The following is a 20,964-nucleotide window of genomic DNA, read 5'->3' on the forward strand; positions in this document are numbered from 1 at the left end:
ATCTTCTAGGACCTGCACACCATCTACTGCCACCTGTACCACATGGATGTCCTCTCTCACCTCAGGGAGCACCAGCTAAGGTCCGTATGCTAACACACAATGCTAACATGCTCGATGTAGCCCTCAATATGCATTTCCCTTTCGCTCCACGTCACTTTTTCTAGGAATTATTGTTTACTTTTTGTTACTAGCTCACGTTGCAAACAGGTTTTCCAACCTGTGGTGACAGTGTGATCGTAATGTTCCCTCGGCTGCTGTCAAGTGACTTTGACGACGATAACCGTAAAATAATATTTAGTAACGGGGGCCTCCATTGCGGATCTCAAAAAGTAAAATCTGCAGTATTTGAAATACAGTATCATATTTAAATACTTGTTTGGCATGTTTTGTAGCATTTGTGGTGTTTATTTTTCAATGTCTTGATGCATAGTTTTAAAATACAATACCTCTGTATCTATTAGCTATCTAAACGCTAGGTATTAGCTATCTATTTGCTAGGTCTTAGCTATCTATTCGCTAGCTATTAGCTATATATTCACTAGCTATTAGCTATCTATTCGCTAGCTATTAGCTATGTATTCGCTAGCTATTAGCTATGTATTCGCTAGCTATTAGCTATCTATTTGCTAGCTATTAGCTATATATTCACTAGCTATTAGCTATCTATTCGCTAGCTATTAGCTATGTATTCGCTAGCTATTAGCTATGTATTCGCTAGCTATTAGCTATCTATTTGCTAGCTATTAGCTATCTATTCGCTAGCTATTAGGGGAATTGAAAAGCCATGACGTGAAGCGCCATTCCCGAATTTATTTTGGTTTTGGTTTTTCTTGCGCGGGGGGGCAAGTTGGGTGCGTATCAAGCTCGGCCAGACCTCTTGTAATGTATTTCCCTACCACGACGTGGCAGCATTTGCCTTTTTTACATCCGCCCCCATTTCAAGCTCAGATAACTCCAGATCCATATAATTTAGGAATTAACTATTTTTTTTCTGGTGAAAAAAGAGAGTCTAAGGTTTTTTGCACTGAATTAAATGTTTATGTAGTCCTACAACTCAATATTCTGCGGTTCCTGCAAACTGAGTGAAAATGACAAAAACCCTGGCACTGTTGTGGACACATTTTTGCACATCGTCTGGCAGTGAATGAGTTAATAAAAAATATTTTCATCAAATTAACAGCGGTTGCTTTCTTTGGGTGTATAAAGCAGAATTGAAGAGGATTTCACATTGATCTGAAGAAAAACAAAGCACCACTTTCATTCTTCTTCTTGGATTGAAACAAAATACTATGCCGCCATCTGTTGGCCAGTAGTGGAATTACACCCAGAAAAAAAAGTAGTGTTAAAAGAAATTAATTACAAATTGAAAAACAAACAACCATAACCCGCATTTGGGTTTTAGTATATTCTGGAAATTAATTTTTGCCATTCTCTTATTTTATTTTTTTATTTATATTTTGTTTTTACGCCTTCCCTCAGGTCCATGTGCACCTCAGCCAGGTACGAGAGACACGAGGCCAACCACATCCTCTTTTAGTGAGTACCCGCCAATCACTCAAACGTTCCAAAGCCGGGTTAGGGTATCAAGTCCTCCTTCTGAATTGTGTTTCAAGTCTACAATTCAGATTTTGAGTGTTTGTTTCAAAGTAAGAAGTCACATCGGGTCTTGTTTTTGTTCTTTTCGTGCAGTCCTGACAGCATTGCCAGCTGTTGGTACATCCTGCTGTCTGGGTCCGTCTTCGTCAAGGAGCACATGTACCTGGCCAGGTGCTGGTATGTAGACATTACACTAAAATATAGTCCCACCCCTCCAAAAAAAAAATAAAAATAAAATAAAGGTTCAACGGTGAGGATTCCTTTTATCGGTGAATGATTCTACAAATGTAATATATAGAATAAATACACAAAAAAACAGTTTTGTACCCCAGCCATACCAACATCAAACTAATAAGAATGGGAAAAAAACAATGCAAAATTATAATATAGAATATATTATAACATTTTCACTCAACAAATGTAGTTCTTTTTTCTTTTTATTTAAGTTGCAATTTATTGCAAAAAAAATCTTTGACCGCAGATACGCTTATTTTGTCATATAAAATAAAAGTATTTGCGCTGATTTCAAAATGCATTTTTATTTTATTTTTATACAATGTATTTTAATTTTGTATTCGTATTTTATCTTATTTGTATTGCATTTTATTTTATTATTTCAATTTTTATTTGTATTTCTGCTGTTAATTCTATTTATTATTGTATTTTATTTTGTTACTTTTAATTATATTTATTTTATTGTAATTTGTTCTATTTTATTACATGTTATTTTTATTTTTATTATTAATTTTAATTGTATTTTATTTTATTACATTTTATATTATTATTATTATTATTATTATTATTATTATTATTATTATTATTATTATTATTATTATTATTGTTGTTGTTGTTATTCTTCTTTTTCTTATTATTATTATTACTATTATTATTATCATTATTATTGTTGTTGTTGTTGTTGTTCTTCTTCTTCTTCTTCTTCTTATTATTATTATTATTATTATTATTATTATTATTACTATTATTATTATTATCATTTTCATCATCACTTGCTAGCTATTTGCTATCTTAGCTATCTAGCTATCTATCTATCTAGCTCGATACATGTATTCACTATCTAGCTGGCTTGCTATCTAGCTCGGTATCTGTTGGCTAACGATTGGCTAGCTAGCTAGCTTTCTATCTATTTGAGTTACTTCCGGGTTGAGTGAACGCAGGCGCTTGTGGCTGCCACTGCTCACCCACAGAAAAAAAAACTTATCCTGTGACTATAAAGTGACCTTGAGAGTTTTGAAAGGCGCTTATAAATGGAATGTATTATTATTATTTATATTTTAGTTGTATTTTATTACATTATATTTTTTTTATTTAATTTTTTTGAATTTAGTTGTATTTTTTAGACAGTGACGCATTGATTTGCTTTGCTTAGGTCTGCTGGAAGTATCTCCACATACATTGTGTATGTGTGTGCGCGAGTGTGTGTGCGCGTGTGTGTGTGTGTGTGTGTGTGTGTGTGTGTGTGTGTGTGTGTGTGTGTGTGTGTGTGTGTGTGTGTGTGTGTGTGTGTGTGTGCGTGCTGGCAATAGTCGTGTGGGGGGACGTTTTCAGACAGGCAAAATGACCGGAGGCCGTGTGTTGGTTAGTAGCCACAGCAGGGGGTGTAGGAGCAGGTCAAAGTGTATTTTGTTTGTGTGTGTATGCATGTGTGTGTGGGTGAGTGTGTGTGCGTGCACGTTTGTGCGTGTGTGTGTGTGTGTGTGTGTGTGTGTGTGTGTGTACGGAATGTGTAGACTTTAGTGGAACAGTGGCCCGACCATGTGTTCTTGTGTAGGCTGCCCGCCTGGAGCCTGCCAGCACATCAGGCAGGAAATGAGCAACGCACACACACGCACAAAACACACACACACACACATACACATGAGCAAAGGCAGCCGACAGACAGAGTAGTATCGAGCGGGAGAGGATCACACACACACACACACACACACACACACACACACATTCCTTTCTCCTATACTTTTTGTGGAGTAACTTAGGGATCGTCTATGTTTTATAGTATATATATTTATTTATTTTTTTAATTCCTCCGCTTTTTGAATAACATGCTGGATTTCTGTTTACGTCCATGGATTCCCGACAAGCGGTCCTGTTACATTGCCGGTTAGTGAGCTTCCACGTTTTTCTTTTCCATCTTAGTGATAATTGAGCCTCTTCCGAAGCTCCCGCTTTTTTCCTCCCTTCCCTTAACATGCTCTTTATGCTTCGTTTGGATTGGACGGAGACTTCCTTGTTTAGATTCTAAACTTTATCGCTGCCTCTCTCTCTCTCTCTCTCTCTCTCTCTCTCTCTCTCTCTCTCTCTCTCTCTCTCTCTCTCTCTCTCTCTCTCTCTCTCTCTCTCTCTCTCTCTCTCTCTCTCTCTCTCTCTCTCTCTCTCTCTCTCTCTCTCTCTCTCTCTCTCTCTCTCTCTCTCTCTCTCTCTCTCTCTCTCTCTCTCTCCCCAAAAACAAAAATCAGCGCTTATATAAGTACAGCGAAAAAAAAAAAGAAATGGAAATGTGGCCTGATTGTATTTCAAATGACTCATAAAGTTGTATGTGTGTTTTCATTCTCTGTTTCCCTTCCCCTTTCCGCTTGGTCCCGGTCGCCACGGAAACGGTGACGGACCCCGCCGTTCTGTTTGGATTAATAATAATAATAATAATGATAATAATAATACATTACAATTTTTAAGCGCCTTTCAAAACTTTGAAGGACACTTTACAGTCACAGGATATTTTTTTTTCTGCGGGTGAGCAGCGGCAGCAACACGCACCAGCTTTCACTCAACCCAGAATAACTCAAATAGATAGAAAGCTTGCTACTACAAAAAATAGCAAAAAAAAATACCACAATTTGGTATGTTGCTTGTTTTTTTTGGTAACATAAAACTTTCCGATGTTTCCACCCTTATCATGTTCATGTTTCAAAATCCCGATTTCAGGACATTAACTCATTCACTGCCAGACGATGTGCAAAAATGTATCCACTCCGGTTGCCAGGGTTTTTGTCATTTTTCACTCAAATTTCAGGAATCGCAGAATATTGAGTTTTAGGACTACGTAAACATTCAATGCAGTGTTAGTATACTTAGACATTGGTAAAAAAAGAGTTCATTCCTAAATTATGTGGGTGTGGAGTTATCTGAGCTTGAAATTGGGGCCGGCTGTACAAAAGGCAAAGGCTGGCCCCTCGTTGGATGAAAAAAAAAAATATATTTCTCGAGGTCTGACCAGCGCTTTATCTGCACCAATGTGTTTTTACAGCATGAAAAATTAAGCGCTCTTCTTTCATCAAAAAAAGTTAATTCCTAAGTTATATGGGTGTGGAGTTATATGAGCTTGAAATGAAGGTGGCTGTACAAAAGGCAAAGGCTGCCCCTTCGCGGGAGAGAAAAAAAAACCATTTCTAGAGGTCTGACCAGCGCTTTATCTGCACCAGCATGAGAATCTGTAAGCGCTCTTCTTTCAGCAAAAAAAAAGTGAATTCCTAAGTTATATGGGCGTGTAGTTATCTGAGCTTGAAATGGGGGCGGCTGTACAAAATACAATACAATATATACATAATGATTTATGTAGCACTTTAACAACAGCTGAAGCTGTAACAAAGCGCTAGCGTAGAAAAAAAGCCCCCTTGTGGAAGGGAAAAAACATTGCCAGAGGTCTGACTAGCGCTTTATCGGCATCCAAACAAGAAAAACCAAAACCGGAGCAATTTTGCGAATGACGCTCCACGTTATATTTTCAATTCCCGAATAAATTCAGGGGATGGCAGTGAATGAGTGAAGTTTCTTTGTTTTCTAATATTTTTTTAAACATTTTTTTTAATATATTTTTAAGCACTATATTTTTTTAATAATATATTGTTTAATTTTGCTTCATAAACAAATCATCAAAAATTAAAAAAAAGGCTCTGTTTTGATAGTACAGTAAAGTCTCGTTATATCGATATCGGATATATCGATAGTCCCGGTTATATCGATACTATTTCTATGCACGCACGGAGAAAATTACATGCAAACAGGGTCGGATATATCGATAGTCCCGGTTATATCGATATTTTTTCGGACTCCCTTGAATATCGATATAACGAGACTTTACTGTATATATTTTACGGTAGAGTCCCTTATCCTGTTTTTAATTATTCCTCTTCCAGTTACCTCCCGTGAACTTTGATTGAACTCGATTCTTGTGACAAACGTTCAGCTGGTCCTCTCCCTCCCTCCCTCCCTCCCCCACCACCTCACCCACACATACCCCCTTTCCTCCCCTCCCCCTTCACTCATCTCTTTTCTTATCACACAAAGCAGACAAAAGGTGGAATTGTGCGAACGCCATTGTGGACGGAGTGCTTGAGTGACATTTCATACACTCGTTCGCTGCTGCTCGAGCAGAAGAAAAAAAAAACACACCAAAACAACGTCAACGTGTTTGAAGTGTTTTTCTTGTTTGTTTTAGTATATATATATTTTTTATATATATATTTATATAAAACAATGAGGACTTTTTTTAAGGTCATGGTTAATTTTTTTTTTTGGGGGGGTAGTCTTTATTTTTTAATGCATTTATGTATGTATTTAATTTAAGTATTTATTTAAGTATTTATTTATCTATCCATTCATCAAAGTCAGCTTTATTGTCAAATATGCTAATATGCATGACATACAGAACAGTATGTATATATTTATTTATGTATTTGTGTTTAGTGATTTTTTTTTTTTTTGTTTGTTTGTTTTAGTTTTTTATATAGTTTATTATGTTTTTTTTTAATTTGTTGATTTAATTATTCATCCACTCATCCATTTTTTTATTATTTGTGTTTTTTTTTCATTATTTGTTTTTGTTTGTTTGTTTAGGATTTGTTTTGTTTTTTATTTAGTTTTTGTAGTTTTTTGGTATTTTTTATATTAGATTTTTTTATTAAGTTTTTATCGATCTATTTACTTATTCATTTATTTATTCACTTATTTATTCATCCCCTCAACCATTTATTCATATATGTATTTATGTACTTACTCATTTTTTTTTGTATTTATGTGCTTTTTTATTTTTGTTTGTTTGTATTTTATTTTGTTTTTTAGTTTTTTATAGAGGTTTTTAATTCGTTTTTTTGTTTTTTTTCGTTTTTAGTTTTTTACTTAATTTTTTTGTTTTTTTTTTTGCATTTAGTTTTTATTTTGTTTTTTATGTATTTATGTATGTATGCATTTATTTATTTGTTTGTTTGTTCGTTCATTCATTTATTAATGTATTCATTTATTTATTTACCCACTCATCCATTTATTTGGCGCAGTACGCATTAAAAAAAATCATCACCCCTGACAATTCCCAAAAGTGGCCCGCCGCTTTAATACTTTGGGTATATTTTTACTTTTTGTTGCGTGAAAGTGTAAAGCCTGACAAGTATGTGGTCTCCAGCTGGATTTCCCCCTCTCATGTACACACTTTCTGTTTCTGTATGTGTCCGTGTGTCATCTTTAGTTTTGGCAAGCAGCTGGGGGGCCGACGAGGCTGCGAATGCATCACGTTGGAGCCGTCAGAAATGATCGTGGTAAGACAAGAAAGTCTTTTTTATTATTCCTTCCTATTGATTTGCATTCCTGACACGTCCAACTTGAGATGCTGATTCCAGATCAGATCAGAATACATTTACTTTTTGTACTTATTTATTAAAAAAAAAAAAAACATGTAACGGCATTCCAGCCCTTTCAGTAATAACTTCCAAACGTGATCAATAAAGTGACATTTTTATTCTGTCTTTTCCCGGAAATTAGACAAACATTTAACTCATTCACTGTCAGATATGGCCACTACAGTGCCAGGGTTTTTGTCATTGTCACTCAAATTGCAGGACCCACAGAATTTGGAGTTTTAGGACTACATGAACATTAAATTCAGCCTAGGAAATCTTCAAATCTCTTCTTTCATTGGAAAAAAAAATAGTTAATTCCTAAGTTATATGGGTCTGGAGTTATATGACCTTGAAATGGGGGCAGATGTATAAAATGCAATACGTACTTATTGATTTATATAGCGCTTTAACCACCGCTGAAGCTGTAACAAAGCACTAAAATGGAAAAAAGGGAAATTCTGCCCCGCTGTGGAAGGTGAAAAAAAAACACTGCCAGAGGTCTGACCAGCACTTTATCGACACGCAAGCATGAATAAGCAAAACCCGAACAAATTCGGGAATGACGCTCCACATCACACTTTTCAATTCCCAAATTAATTCGGGGATGGCCGCAAATGAGTTGATGATGCTAAAGCGTAAGTTTGTCATATAACTTAATAGCTATGTATTTGCTAGCTATTAGCTTTCTATTCTCTAGCTAGCTAGCTTTGCTATCTATTTGAGTTACTTCCGGGCTCCGGGTGTGGCTGCCGTTGCTCACCCACAGAAAAAAAACGTATCCTGTGACGTTGAGAGATTTTAAAAGGCGCTTATAAATGAAATGGTATTATTATTATTATTATTGTTGTTATTGTAATTGTTATTGTTACTGTTATTATTATAACTTTGTACGATAAATTTGCAATATGATGTCTATTTAAAGTTCGTAACATGCCGCCTGATTTAGCTGCGCTTAATTTAACGTAAATTCAGCAGTTTTCCGTCAAATTTATTGAGGCTAGTCGGACCAGGAAAACTAGCATGTTGCCTCACTCACCAATTGGCTAATTAGCCGCATGGGGAATTAGCCGCTCATATCGACGCCAATGTGACATTTTTTGTGTGCATGTTTGGGTCATGCTTAGTTGTGACACAAGTCACACGGAAACATACTTACCTCCACTCGTGCGCGCGTTCAATGTGGAAATGGGAAATGTGGCCACGGTGCGGTGGCGGCGGCGATGGGTCACATGATGCATTGTTTAGCCTTGCGCTTCGAGAGAGAGAGAGAAACCATTATTATGCGTGTGTGTGTGTGTGTGTGTGTGTCGTGACTATTATCTGCAGTGTGTCCCATGAGGCTCATTAAAAGGACACACTGCACCGTTTTTTTTTTTTTTTTTTTTTTTCGTGTAAAGGCATCGAGCGAAGCCTTTATTTACGCATATCCTCTTTATCGGCTTCTTTCAGTGCGTTAATCGGAAAAATCAAAGCGACTCGGTCAAATACAGTAAAGTCTCGTTATATCGATATCGGATATATCGATAGTCCCGGTTATATCGATACTATTTCTATGCACGCACGGAGAAAATTACATGCAAACAGGGTCGGATATATCGATAGTCCCGGTTATATCGATATTTTTTCGGACTCCCTTGAATATCGATATAACGAAACTTTACTGTAACATCATTTCAAGCTCAGATAACTCCAGAACCATTTAACTTAGGAATTAACATTTTTTTTTCTGATGAAAGAAGAAAATCTAAGTTATTTTACACTACATTGAATGTTTATGTTATCCTAAAAGTCAATATTCTGTTAGTCTTGGAATTTGAGTGACAATGACAAAAACCCTGGCACTTGAGTGGACACATTTTTTACACATCGTCTGGCAGTAAATGAGTTAAGTGATGAAATAAAAATCTTAACATATGAGAAAAAAAAAATCAATTACTAGCTGTCGCGCACAATTTGCATATGATTCCACAAAAACGAAACTAACAATAAGCAACTTCTCCCCTGATGGTGGAACGAAAACAACATTGAAGTGCTTGGTTTTTCACATTCTTCCCGCTCGGTGACACAATGACACCATTGACTGACGCAACTCGTCTGAGAGAAAAAAAAAACAAAACACATTCCAGCGATTAACTTAAACTCTCCTGGGAAGTTTTTTTTTCGGTCGAATCTTTGGAATCTGCTCTCTTTTTTTTGTGTGTGTGTGTGTGTGTTTTCGTCGCTACACCTCGTGAGAAGGATGTTTGCGTCGTTTCCTGGAGGAAGTGCCTTGGCCTCGAAGCATGTGAGCCAACTCGCATAACTCCACAAAGCGTCGAGCGGATGGAAGTCGGATATAACCGATGCTTTTATTTTATTTTATTTTTTCTTCCTGAAACTTTCTACTGATTTATTGTACATATTTTTTTAACTTCCCGCGGTCCGGATGAGTGGCCCACGTTGGAACCGTCTATCGGCACTATGGAAGAACTTAATTTCCAGCCACGCCGAAACGGCGCCAAAAGACAACGACGCCGATCGCAATGCGGATTATAAACCCACCAAAACCAAAATCACCAAACAAAACTCCGACCCCTCGTCTGGGAATTCAACCCCCGCCGTCCATCTCCTGCGCAGCCGCTCCGAAGCGACGCCCCGGCGGTCCTTTTCACGTTCTGAAGAAAGCGCCCGCCGTGTGTTGCAGGTGGACAACGGCGGCCAAGGCGACGACGGCTTCCTGCACCGCGACGGCGCGCAGCGGCGGTCACGCCGGCGCTTCCGCAGGATCAATCACAAAGGCGAGCGGGAGTTGATCACGGACGGACAAGAACCTGCCGGATTTAAGGTGAGGATGAATGCTAATGCTAATGCTAACTTTTGAGATAACTTTTTATCACGAATAAATAAATAAAAGTAATCAATCACAAAGGCGAGCGAGAGTTGATCACCGACGGGCAGGAACCTGCTGGATTTAAGATGAGGATGGATGCTAATGCTAATGCTAACTTTTGAGATACCTTTGAATCACGATCAAGTGATTTATTTCAACCAATTAATACATAAAAATTAATCAATCACAAAGGTGAGCGGGAGTTGATCAAGGACAGACAGGAACCTGCCGGATTTAAGGTGAGGATGGATGCTAATGCTAACTTTCGAGATAGCTTTTTATCACGAGCAAGTGATTTATTTCAGCCAATAAATAAATAAACAAAAGTAATCAATCACGGACGGACAAGAACCTGCCGGATTTAAGGTGAGGATGGATGCTAATGCTAATGCTAACTTTCGAGATACCTTTTTCATCACGAGCAAGTGATTTATTTCAGCCAATAAATAAATAAATACATACATACCTACCTACATACATATGTAAACAGGTAAACACAGTAAACAGGTTAACAGGATAAACACACAAACACACATACACTCATACACACGAACACACATACACACAACGTACAAACACGCTAACACACTAACACATAAATAAAAAAAATAATAAATAAATGTAATCATACGGGTGTTGTCGGGAACTCGGCGTCGGTGGCTACTGATATATTGATTACTCATATTGATATCGGTCGGGAAAAAAAATAGTATCGGATGTCGCCGTATCAAACAATCTTTCGTAAAGGGTTGTCTGTTTTCTTCCATTTTGATGCAAATTCTCTCGTCGTTGTGTTAAAATGCAAGTGTACTGTGGTCATGGTACGTCGATTTATTGGGAAGAAGTCAACGGTGTTGTTTTACTTTATTACTTTGTACATTTTTTTTTTTAAAAATCAGCAGTATTTATGTATTTATGCTTTTTTTCGCGCACAGCTTTTCCCTCCCTCCGATAACATCGGCGTGTCGTGTCAGTTAGTGGATTGGCTAATCGCCACTCACCACATGCGTGCACGCAACCCCCCCCCAACACGTACACACGCTGCTGAGAATTACTCAGTGGAGTTTCCACAAATGCAATTTTTCCTCCCCCACACCACAACCTCTACATCCTTGTTTTTGTATTCGCCATGCAATTTTTTTTAAAAAGTTGTCTTTCAAACTTTTCATATAATAATAATAATAATAATAATAATAATAATAATAATAATAATCAATTAAAATAGGATGCCATGAAAAAAATACATGAATCAAATTATTCACTTTTATAGTTGCCTTTCAAACTTTTAATATAATAATAATAATAATAATTAAAAAAATAATAATAATAATACAAGTAATAATGATATAAATAGTATATCAATAGTAAATAGTATATCAATTCAAATGTGATGCCATGAAATTAAAAACATTACACGAATCAAATTATTCAGTTTTATTCTGTTGTCTTTCAAACTTTTAATACGAAAATAATAATAATAATCATCATCATCATAAAATGTAAATAATATATCAATTCAAATATGATGCCATGAAGAAAAAAAATGTAATGAATCAAATTATTCTGTTTTTTGAAGTTGAAGTTGTCTGTCAAACCTTTAGTATAATTGGATTGGATTGGATTGGATTTGCCTTTATTAGTCTCGCAGTGGAGAAATTTACATTTCACAGCAGCAAAGTTATGAAAGTAATTAATATAATAATAATAATAATGATAATATATAAATTCAAATGCCATGAAATAAAAAGACAATGACACGAATCAAATGATTCAGTTTTAAGTTGTTTTTCAAACATTTCATAAAATAATTCATAATAATCTTACAAATAAATAAACAAATTAATACATAATGAATCTAAACAATAATCATCTAAATAATATATAAATTCAAAGATGATGCCATAAAATAAAAAAAAAAAATAATATACAAATATGACGTGAATCAAATTATGCCGTCTTTCAAACTTTGAGTATAATAATAATAATAATACATCAATTCAAATATGATGCCACAAAATAAAATAAAAAAATGGCATGAATGACTCAAATGTGACTGTGTATTAAATGTGCCTTTTTTTGTCTCCCCCCCCCCCCTCCTGCAGCATCATCTCAACCACCAGGTAGGACCATGAATTTATTGATCACATCCTTCAATACTGTCAATTCGCCTGCGTTCTTCATGGTGTCGATGTAACGAGTCTTCAGATTGCGTATGAATGTACAGTCCACCGAGGATGAATGCGCTGCACGCGCTACAGCAGATCAAAAACACCGGATGTTGTTGTTGCTGCTGTTGAGACATAATAACATCAGCCGTCCATTAGTTGTGGCGTTTGCTTGAATGGATCGGCCTTGCACTCAATCGAGATGCCAAAGAAAACCTTGAATATCAGCGAGGAATGTCACCTTTTCAATCAGTTTGAATCGTCTTTTGTCTTTAATGCTAATTTTTCCTTAAAATCTATGCATCAATTGCAGCGATGTAAAAAAAGACTCAGTTGACCAGCTCATTTTTCTCCGGTATTTTCAAGTTCACTAAGTTGTCATTCCAGTTTCAGTAAGTGAAGACCATGCGTTGTTTTTCCTCGCGTCGTATTAGCTTCACTCGTTTTGACTTTATTAACTCATTCACTGCCAGACGATGTGCAAAAATGCGTCCACTGCAGTGCCAGGGTTTTTGTCATTGTCACTCAAATTCCAAGACCCATAGAATATTGAGTTTTAGGACTACATAAACATTCAATACAATGTTAAAAACCCTTGACTCTTTTCTTTCATCAGAAAAAAAAGTTAATTCATAAGTTATACAGGTTTGGAGTTATATGAGCTTGAAATGAGGGCGGTTGTCCAAAATACAATGCAATACATCCACGCAAAAAAGGGCTTGTAAAAAAGGGGAAATGCCTGTTGTCTGACCAGCACTTTATCGGCACCGAAGCATAATCAAAACAAAACCCGAATAAATTCAGGAATGGCGCTCTACGTCATATTTTCAATGGGGTCCTCGTTTCGGTGATCGCTCATCTAATAGGGAATTTGCACATTTTTGATTTTTGCAATGGGGGAACGTGCTGAAATGCACCCCCCCCCCCTCCCACATTCTGTGTAAAGTTCAACGCGGTCGCCTCAGTGGAAACGTTGACGCTTGTGCGCTTCACTCGCTTCCTGTGTCACAACCCAAAATGTCCGAATTTTCTCAGATGTTTGTTTGTTGCATTACCTGCCGCTCGCAGGTCAAGACGCTCTCTTTCATTTATTTATTTATTTATTTATTTATTTATATTTATTTATGTATATTTATTTTTGTTTATCTATATTTTTGTTGATTTACATTTATTTTTGTTTATATTTATATTTATTGATGTTTATATTTATATTTATTGATATTTATTTATAGTTACTTAGATTTATTTAGATTTACTTAGATTTATTTTGATTTATTTAGTTTTATTGATATTTATTTAGCTTTATTTAGATTTATTCATATTTATTTATGTTTATCTAGCTTTATTTATAATTATGTATATTTATTCATATTTATTCATATTTATTTCTATTATATTATATTTATTTATGTTTATTTATATTTATTTACATTTTTCTTAATATATTTATTTTTGTTTATTTATATTTATTGATGTTTATATTTGTTTGTATATTTATTAATGTTTATTTACATTTATTTACATTTATTTAGATTTAGATTTATTTCGATTCATTTATAGTTATTTGGATTTATTTAGATTTATTTATAGTTATTTAGATTCATTTAGCTTTATTTATATTTATTCATATTTATTTATATTTATTTAGCTTTATTTATATGTATTTATATTTATTCATATTTATTCATATTTATTTATATTTATTTTTATGTTTATTTATGTTTATGTTTATTTATGTTTCTGTATATTTATATTTATATTTATTATTTCTTTTCTTTCATATCCTTTTCCATTCCTTCAAGCACATCCAGGCGTCGCATCGCTAACGGCCTGTACGGCGCATGTTTGCCGCTGCTAACTTTAGCGATGACATAAGCAGCACTGAGATGACAACCTCGTTGAACTGGCTTTGTGTCTTCCTTCCATATTCCTCCTCCTCGTCTTCTTCTTCTTCTTCTTCTTCTCCCTTGTGGTGGCTAACCCTCCATCTTCCCGTTTAAAATGAGCTGTACCTGGTTGATGGCGATTGTGAGTGTGAGCCAGGGATACATTTTTGTCTTGTTTTTGTCGCGGGCGACAGGAAGGGAAGGGCTTTCCCGATTTAAATGGGAGGAATTCCTGCCCTGCGCCACACGCGCTACCAACATGCCAATGGCGTGTTTACGTGCTTTTTTTCCCTCTATTTCTGATGGAATAAATGCTTTCACAAGATACCCTTTGATTGCTATTTGAGAGGGGAAAAATGTTTGACTTATTCCTGTCAAATTGACACATTTTCTGGATGAAGATCAAAAATTCAAAGTCACAAAATGAAGAGCGCTTCTGTCACACTTGACTCTTTTTGTGCACGCTATTTTAGTTATTTATTCTCAAAAAAGAGACACGATTTGAGTTCCAGCCAATTGAGAACATTGTCGAAAGCACTTATAAATAAGTTAAAACTAGCATAGCATTTTTAATACAAATTCAAAATTTAAAAAATAATGGATGGATGTGGATAAAATATATATATACATAGTATATTGAAAAAAATATATGTACTGTATGTTGAAAAATATATATATATTCAAAAAATATACACATTAAAAAAGATAATTCAATATGTATTGTATTGTCAAAAGCGCTTATAAATGAAAAATGCAAATACAAATATCTAAAATTATCTAAAATTAATTATTTATATATATATATATATATATATATATTTAATTTTTTTTTTTACAGGAAAAAAATAAAAAAGAGAGAAAAATAGATATATATACTCCAGAAAAAAAATATTTATTACAGAAAAAATATATAATATAATAATAATATAATATATATATATATATTTCTGTAATATATATATATATATATATATATATATAATACATTACATCTTATGCGCCTTTCAAAGCTCTTGTGATTGTGTATTGTATATATGTGTATATATATACATATATAAGTATATATATACATATATATATATATATGTACATATATACATATATGTACACATACATATATATGTAGACATATATAGTATATACACATACATGTACACACACACACATATATATATATATATATATATAAATACACATACATGTATATATACACATACATATATATATAGCACCTCGAGTGTTTTGTGCCTTGAATACCAAAAATAGGACAGCGGAAGAACAGGCGACATGTATTGAGGGCGCCGACTGCACCACACAGACAGGATGCGCGTCGCACAGGAAACACTTCCTGGAAGTCAAAAACAACCAAAAAAGACGTATAAAAATTCATGTACGCGTGCGTTCATCAGTCTTGTCTCGCTAATGCTAAGCAGCTACACATGGCATGGTAGTGCATGATGACAGTGAGGCTCCTTTCCAGCAGTCTTCTTTCTTTCTTTCTTTCCGTATTTTAGAGTCAAGATGCTTTTTTTTTTGGCCACTTTCTGGAAATGATTAATCCTCAACCTATTTCAACTCTCACGGTTCGGCGCACTTTCACGCGAGCGCGACGGCTGTTAATTTTGACGCCGCTCATTGGCTAAAGCAACGTAGCCCCTCGCTAATCCACTCAGCGCGTTATAATCGGATTAGTTAATATAAATATTTGCTTTTTTGGAGTGGCACATTTGAGTAATAAGTCCTCCTCTACCGCCCTTTTTGTCTTTTTTTTATTTTTTAAGTGCAATCATTTTTTTTTCCTTCAAATCACCCCTTTCCCTGTGTGTGCCTTGATTCCCCCCCCCCCCTCCCCGTCTTCCCCATTACCCTTTTATCTATTTCCATCCCTTCCTCTGCTTGGCCTCTCTTGTGTACACTGGCTCCTCCGAAGGCAGGCCTCCATGTGCTCGCTTCCCATTGGCCGCTCGCTAAAAAGATGATGTCATACCCTTGCACTGATGTGAGGTGGGGGGCGGGGCGGATTGGGAGTACAAATTGAAATGCATGGATGCTGGATTTAACAAAAAAAGAAAAAGGACATAGTGAGTGACTAACTGGATTCTTGCAGAATATTCCTTATTTATTTATTCATTCATTCATTCATTCATTCATTCATTCATTCATTTATGTATTTATTTATTTAATAGTGTATTTTTTTGCATCTGATAAACTGCCAAGAAAATTAGCATTTTTAATCCCCTCTCACAGACAAACTCGCTGCTATCCGAACTTTTGAAGCTAATATCTAAAATTACGCTAATGCTAAAATAAATTAGCCAAACAGCATAGCGACATACGTCTGTCCGGTGTCGTCAAACTGGCCTCGCTCGTGTGCGACGACTTCATGCTAACGTTAGCTGATAGAACTTACTGCTCCGATGCTAATGCTAAAAACAATCTAATAATAATGATGATAATAATAATCATCATCATAAAGATAATAATAATCTTCATAAAAATAATAATAATTGTCATAATATTTATAATAATATAATAATCACAATAATAACAATCTTAATAATAATAATAATAATCATAAAAATCATAAAATATAAAATAATAATAATAATACATGTCATTTATAAGCGCCTTTCGCACCTCTCACTTTTCACAACTTTATAGTCACGGGATACGTTTTTCTGTGGGTGAGCAGCGGCCGCCACACGCGCCAGCGTTCACTCAAACCCGGAATAACTCAAATAAATAGAAAGCTAACTAGTTAGCTAATAGCGAGCCAATAGCTAGCTAGCTAGCCAGATAGCTAATAGATGGCAAATACATAGCTAGCTGGGTAGCCAGACAGGTAGCCAGCTAGATCTCTTGACACCGAAGTTGCATTTCTTTTCATAGAGGCTAACGTTAGCCGCTATGCTATTACTCTCATCCTTAAAACAAGATCAGATTTGTGCGAAAAGGGTTGTTCTTTTTATGAGGAGAAAAAAGGGGGAAACCCAATCACCCCCCCCCCCCCCTCCTTTTTTTGTCCCAAGCAAAAAGGCAAGAAAATGTCGCTGCCTGCGGGTGGGAGAACCCCACCCCCCTTTTTTTTCTTCTTTTTTTCCCTTTTTTTGTAATTTATGCATAAAAGGGGAGTGGCTTTTCCGTCAGGGAGGGGTGGTTGCACGAGACAAGAGGGGGGGGGGGGGTATGCCTCAGTCCACTCAATAGCTTTGTTACCGATCAATAAAGATGCTCCCTTTTCCTGCCCAGCCAATACATCTAATGCAGTCCCCCCCCCCCTCATTTAACCCCCCCTTCACTCCCCCTCACACTCTCTCTCTCTCTCTTCCTCGCCATCGCTCGCTCGCTGGCTATACAGGTGATGTCATTCTTTTTCATCTGGATTCCCTCTCCTCCCTCCCTCTCCCGCTAGCTCATTAGCGACCCCGGCACACGGCAGAGCAGCATCCCAGCATAGCTCGGCGTGCGTATCAAAATACCCCCCCCCCCCCCAAAACCCCGCCCCCTTACATCCCAAAAAAAAGCATAGGAATGCCAGTATGAAAGGGACCGGGGACTCGGCGTAGCTGGAACAGCGTGTTGGGAGACAGGGGGGGAATCGCCAGCCGGTCATGGAGACTTACCGGCGGGCTTACGGAGTTACGAAGGGAGTTTGACGGCGAGGAAGGGGGCAATCTGAGCCAAGTGACTTGACCGCGGGGGATATTGCAAAAGGATTTTTGTGGGGTTTTTTTTTGTTCCAACCATCTTTGGAAGAGAGAGGGGGAACTTCCCTCCCCCCTCCTCCTCCCATCGTTCGGCGAGATGGCTTTCCTGGTCCGTTGCTATGCCAACTGCTTGCAGCCGTGGTCCTCCAAAGTAAGCTATGTCGTAATGCACATTGAGTGCGCGACGACGCGGGTGTGTTTGGCTTCCCTTTTTAAGAGTCGTTGAAAAAAACAAAAGCTTTGCACATTTGCAATTCGACATTTTGGAAATTCACCTTTTTATTGATTTTATTTATGATATTTTATTTTGTTTTATTTATGTTATTTGTTTATTTATATTAATTTATCTATTCATCTATATATTTATTTATTTTTACATATTGTATAATATTTGCTCTTTTTGTTTTCATAGTCAAATATTTTTTTGTATTTTAATGTAATTTAATTAATTTTATTGTGTTGTGTTAATTAAATTTTATTATGTTTTATTTGTTATTTGTTTATTTTAGTTGTTTATTTATATTAATTTATCTATTCATCTATTGATTCATTTATTCATTTTTGTTTTTACGTATCATATGTTATTTGCTCTTTTTGTACTAATAGCCAAATATATTTTTGGGATTTTATTTAATTTTAATTTGATTTAATTTAATTATATTTCATTTAATTGTATTTTATTTTATATTATTTTATTTCACTTTACTTTGATTTAGTTTGATTGAATTTGATTTAATGTGATTTGATGTAATTTAATTAGATGTAATTTTATTTATTAATGTTATTTGTTTATTTTATTAGTTTATTCATATTAATTTATTCATCTATCTTATTATTTATTTATTTATTTGTTTATTTGTTTTTACGTATCGTATGTTGTTTGCTTTTTTTGTACTAATAGCCAAATATATTTTTCTTTGATTTTATTTAATTGTAATGTGATTTAATTCTATTTTATTTAGTTTTTTTTTCATTTAATTTTATTTAATATTTTTTATTTTATTTTAATTTGATTTAGTTTGATTTAATTTGATTGAATTTGATTTGATGTGATTTTATTTTATTGTATTGTAGTGTATTGTATTGTATTTTATTTGTATATTTTATTTGTTTATTCACATTAATTTATCTATTCATCTATTTATGTATTTATTTGTTTTTACGTATCATGTTATTTGCTCTTTTTTACTCATAGCCAAAGAAGTAAAAAAAAAATGGCATCATCTTGCGACACCACGGTGATTTGAGGAGTTTCACTGAGACAAACGTAGCGCTTTTCCGCCGTCCGGTGGCATTGGTCGACAATTAACATGATCTCAGTGATTTGAGGAGTTTCACTTCGACGAACGTAGCGCTTTTCCGCCATCCGGTGGCATTGATAGACAATTACATGATTTCACTAACACTCATTTAATCGAATAATTGAAGTGATAAACACAAAAAAAAAAAAATTTTGACGATCGTTACCACGCAGTGTTGGCGCAGTTTTGATTACCAACCGTACAAGGTGAAACTCTAAACGATTGATTGCGGCTCAGTTAACCACTGGAGACGTTCGATTTTCACAAGCGAAGGCTCCGTCAGTCACTCTTCAACTCATTTCCACTCACACAATTATCTTCCCTCGGCATAACAAGTGCAGATGCACTTCACTTCGGGCTCATCCATCAAACGTTTCATGGCGACTTTTTCCATTTGGCTTCTTGGTGCCGAACTCCCTCCATTTTTCTTTCTGACGGTCTGATGAAATCATGTGTTTTGACATCTCCGTGAATCCCATATTTGGTTGTCTTCTGACCTGTATGATTTGCTTGGTTTATTTTATGGCCAATCATAGGCCGTGTTAACAAGCCCCGCCCACAACGGAGCAGGTTCAAATTGCAACTGGGAAAAAATTCTGTTGACTTAAGTTCACGTTTGAAGAACCGATCGAAATAGCCCAGAGGACTCCAGGATGGTGTCTTTTCTGGAATGGTTTTTTTTGGGAGACCGTTAACTCATTCATTGCCAGATGTGCAAAAATTTCCACTCCAGTGCCAGGGTTTTTGTCATTGTCACTCAAATTCCAAGAATCCACAGAATATCGAGTTTTAGGACTACATAAACATTCAATGCAGCGTAAAAAAACTTAGAATCTCTTCTTTCATCAGGAAAAAAAAGAGTTAATTCCTAAATTATATGGGTCTGGAGTTATGTGAGCTTGAAATGGGGGCAGATGTACAAAATACAGTAAATACATATTGATTTATATAGCGCTTTAACAACGGCGGAAACTGAAACAAAGCACTAACATGGACAAAAGGGAAAAGAAAAACATTGTCAGAGGTCTGACCAATGCTTTATCCGCACCCCTCGCAAGAAATACCAACATTTGGGAATGGCGCTGCACTTCCATGGCTTTTCTATTCCCTAATAAATTCTTCGGGTGGAAGAAATCTGAGACTTACACTCTTCTTTCATCAAAAAAAAAAGAGTTAATTCCTAAGTTATATGGGTGTGGAGTTATCTGAGCTTGTAATGGGGGCGGCTGTACAAAATACAATGCAATACATACATATTGATGTATATAGCGCTTTAACAACAGCTGAAGCTGTAACAAAGCGCTAACATGGAAAAAGAGGAAATGATGCCTCCTTGTGGAAGGGAGAAATATTGCCAGAGGCCATGGCCAGCACTTTATCGCACCCCTGCAAGACCCCCACCCGTATAACAAACATATTGGTTTATATAGTGCTTAAAAGGACTAAAAGCTAGCTCGCTATTTGTTATTTATTAGCTGGCTAGCTAGCTAGATAGCTGGCTCGCTTGCTATTTGGCTAGATTTCTAGATGACTGGCAGACTATCTATCTTTATATCTATTAGCTATGTATGTAGTTGGCTAACTTTCTAGCTAGCTAGATGTTAGCTATCCATTAGCTAGCTGGCTAGCTTTCTATCTATTTAAGTAACTTCCATGATGAGTGAACGTTGACACGTGTGACTGACGCCGTTCACCCACAGAAAAACTGATCCTGTGACTGTAAAGTGACCTTGAGAGTTTTGAAAGGCGCTTAGAAATGAAATGTATTATTATTATTATTATTATTATTAGCATATTTTCAATTCGGGAATGG

The 20,964-nt window shown here is 35.7% G+C and overlaps 1 protein-coding gene across 1 annotated transcript in view; it reads left to right on the forward strand.

Annotated features, from left to right (window-relative positions):
• The window catches only part of LOC148886723 (rap guanine nucleotide exchange factor 6-like), a 67,315-nt gene that overhangs the window by 11,323 nt on the left and 35,028 nt on the right, over window positions 1-20,964 (forward strand). Inside the window, 6 exon segments of the mRNA XM_089016728.1 lie at window positions 10-80; window positions 1,480-1,536; window positions 1,690-1,773; window positions 7,073-7,142; window positions 9,907-10,047; window positions 12,195-12,212. Of these exon segments, the coding sequence (XP_088872854.1) occupies window positions 10-80; window positions 1,480-1,536; window positions 1,690-1,773; window positions 7,073-7,142; window positions 9,907-10,047; window positions 12,195-12,212 (441 nt within the window).

The sequence above is a fragment of the Hippocampus bargibanti genome, linkage group LG16 (assembly GCF_051943395.1).
Source record: "Hippocampus bargibanti isolate YZ-2025 linkage group LG16, ASM5194339v1, whole genome shotgun sequence".
NCBI lineage: Eukaryota > Metazoa > Chordata > Actinopteri > Syngnathiformes > Syngnathidae > Hippocampus > Hippocampus bargibanti.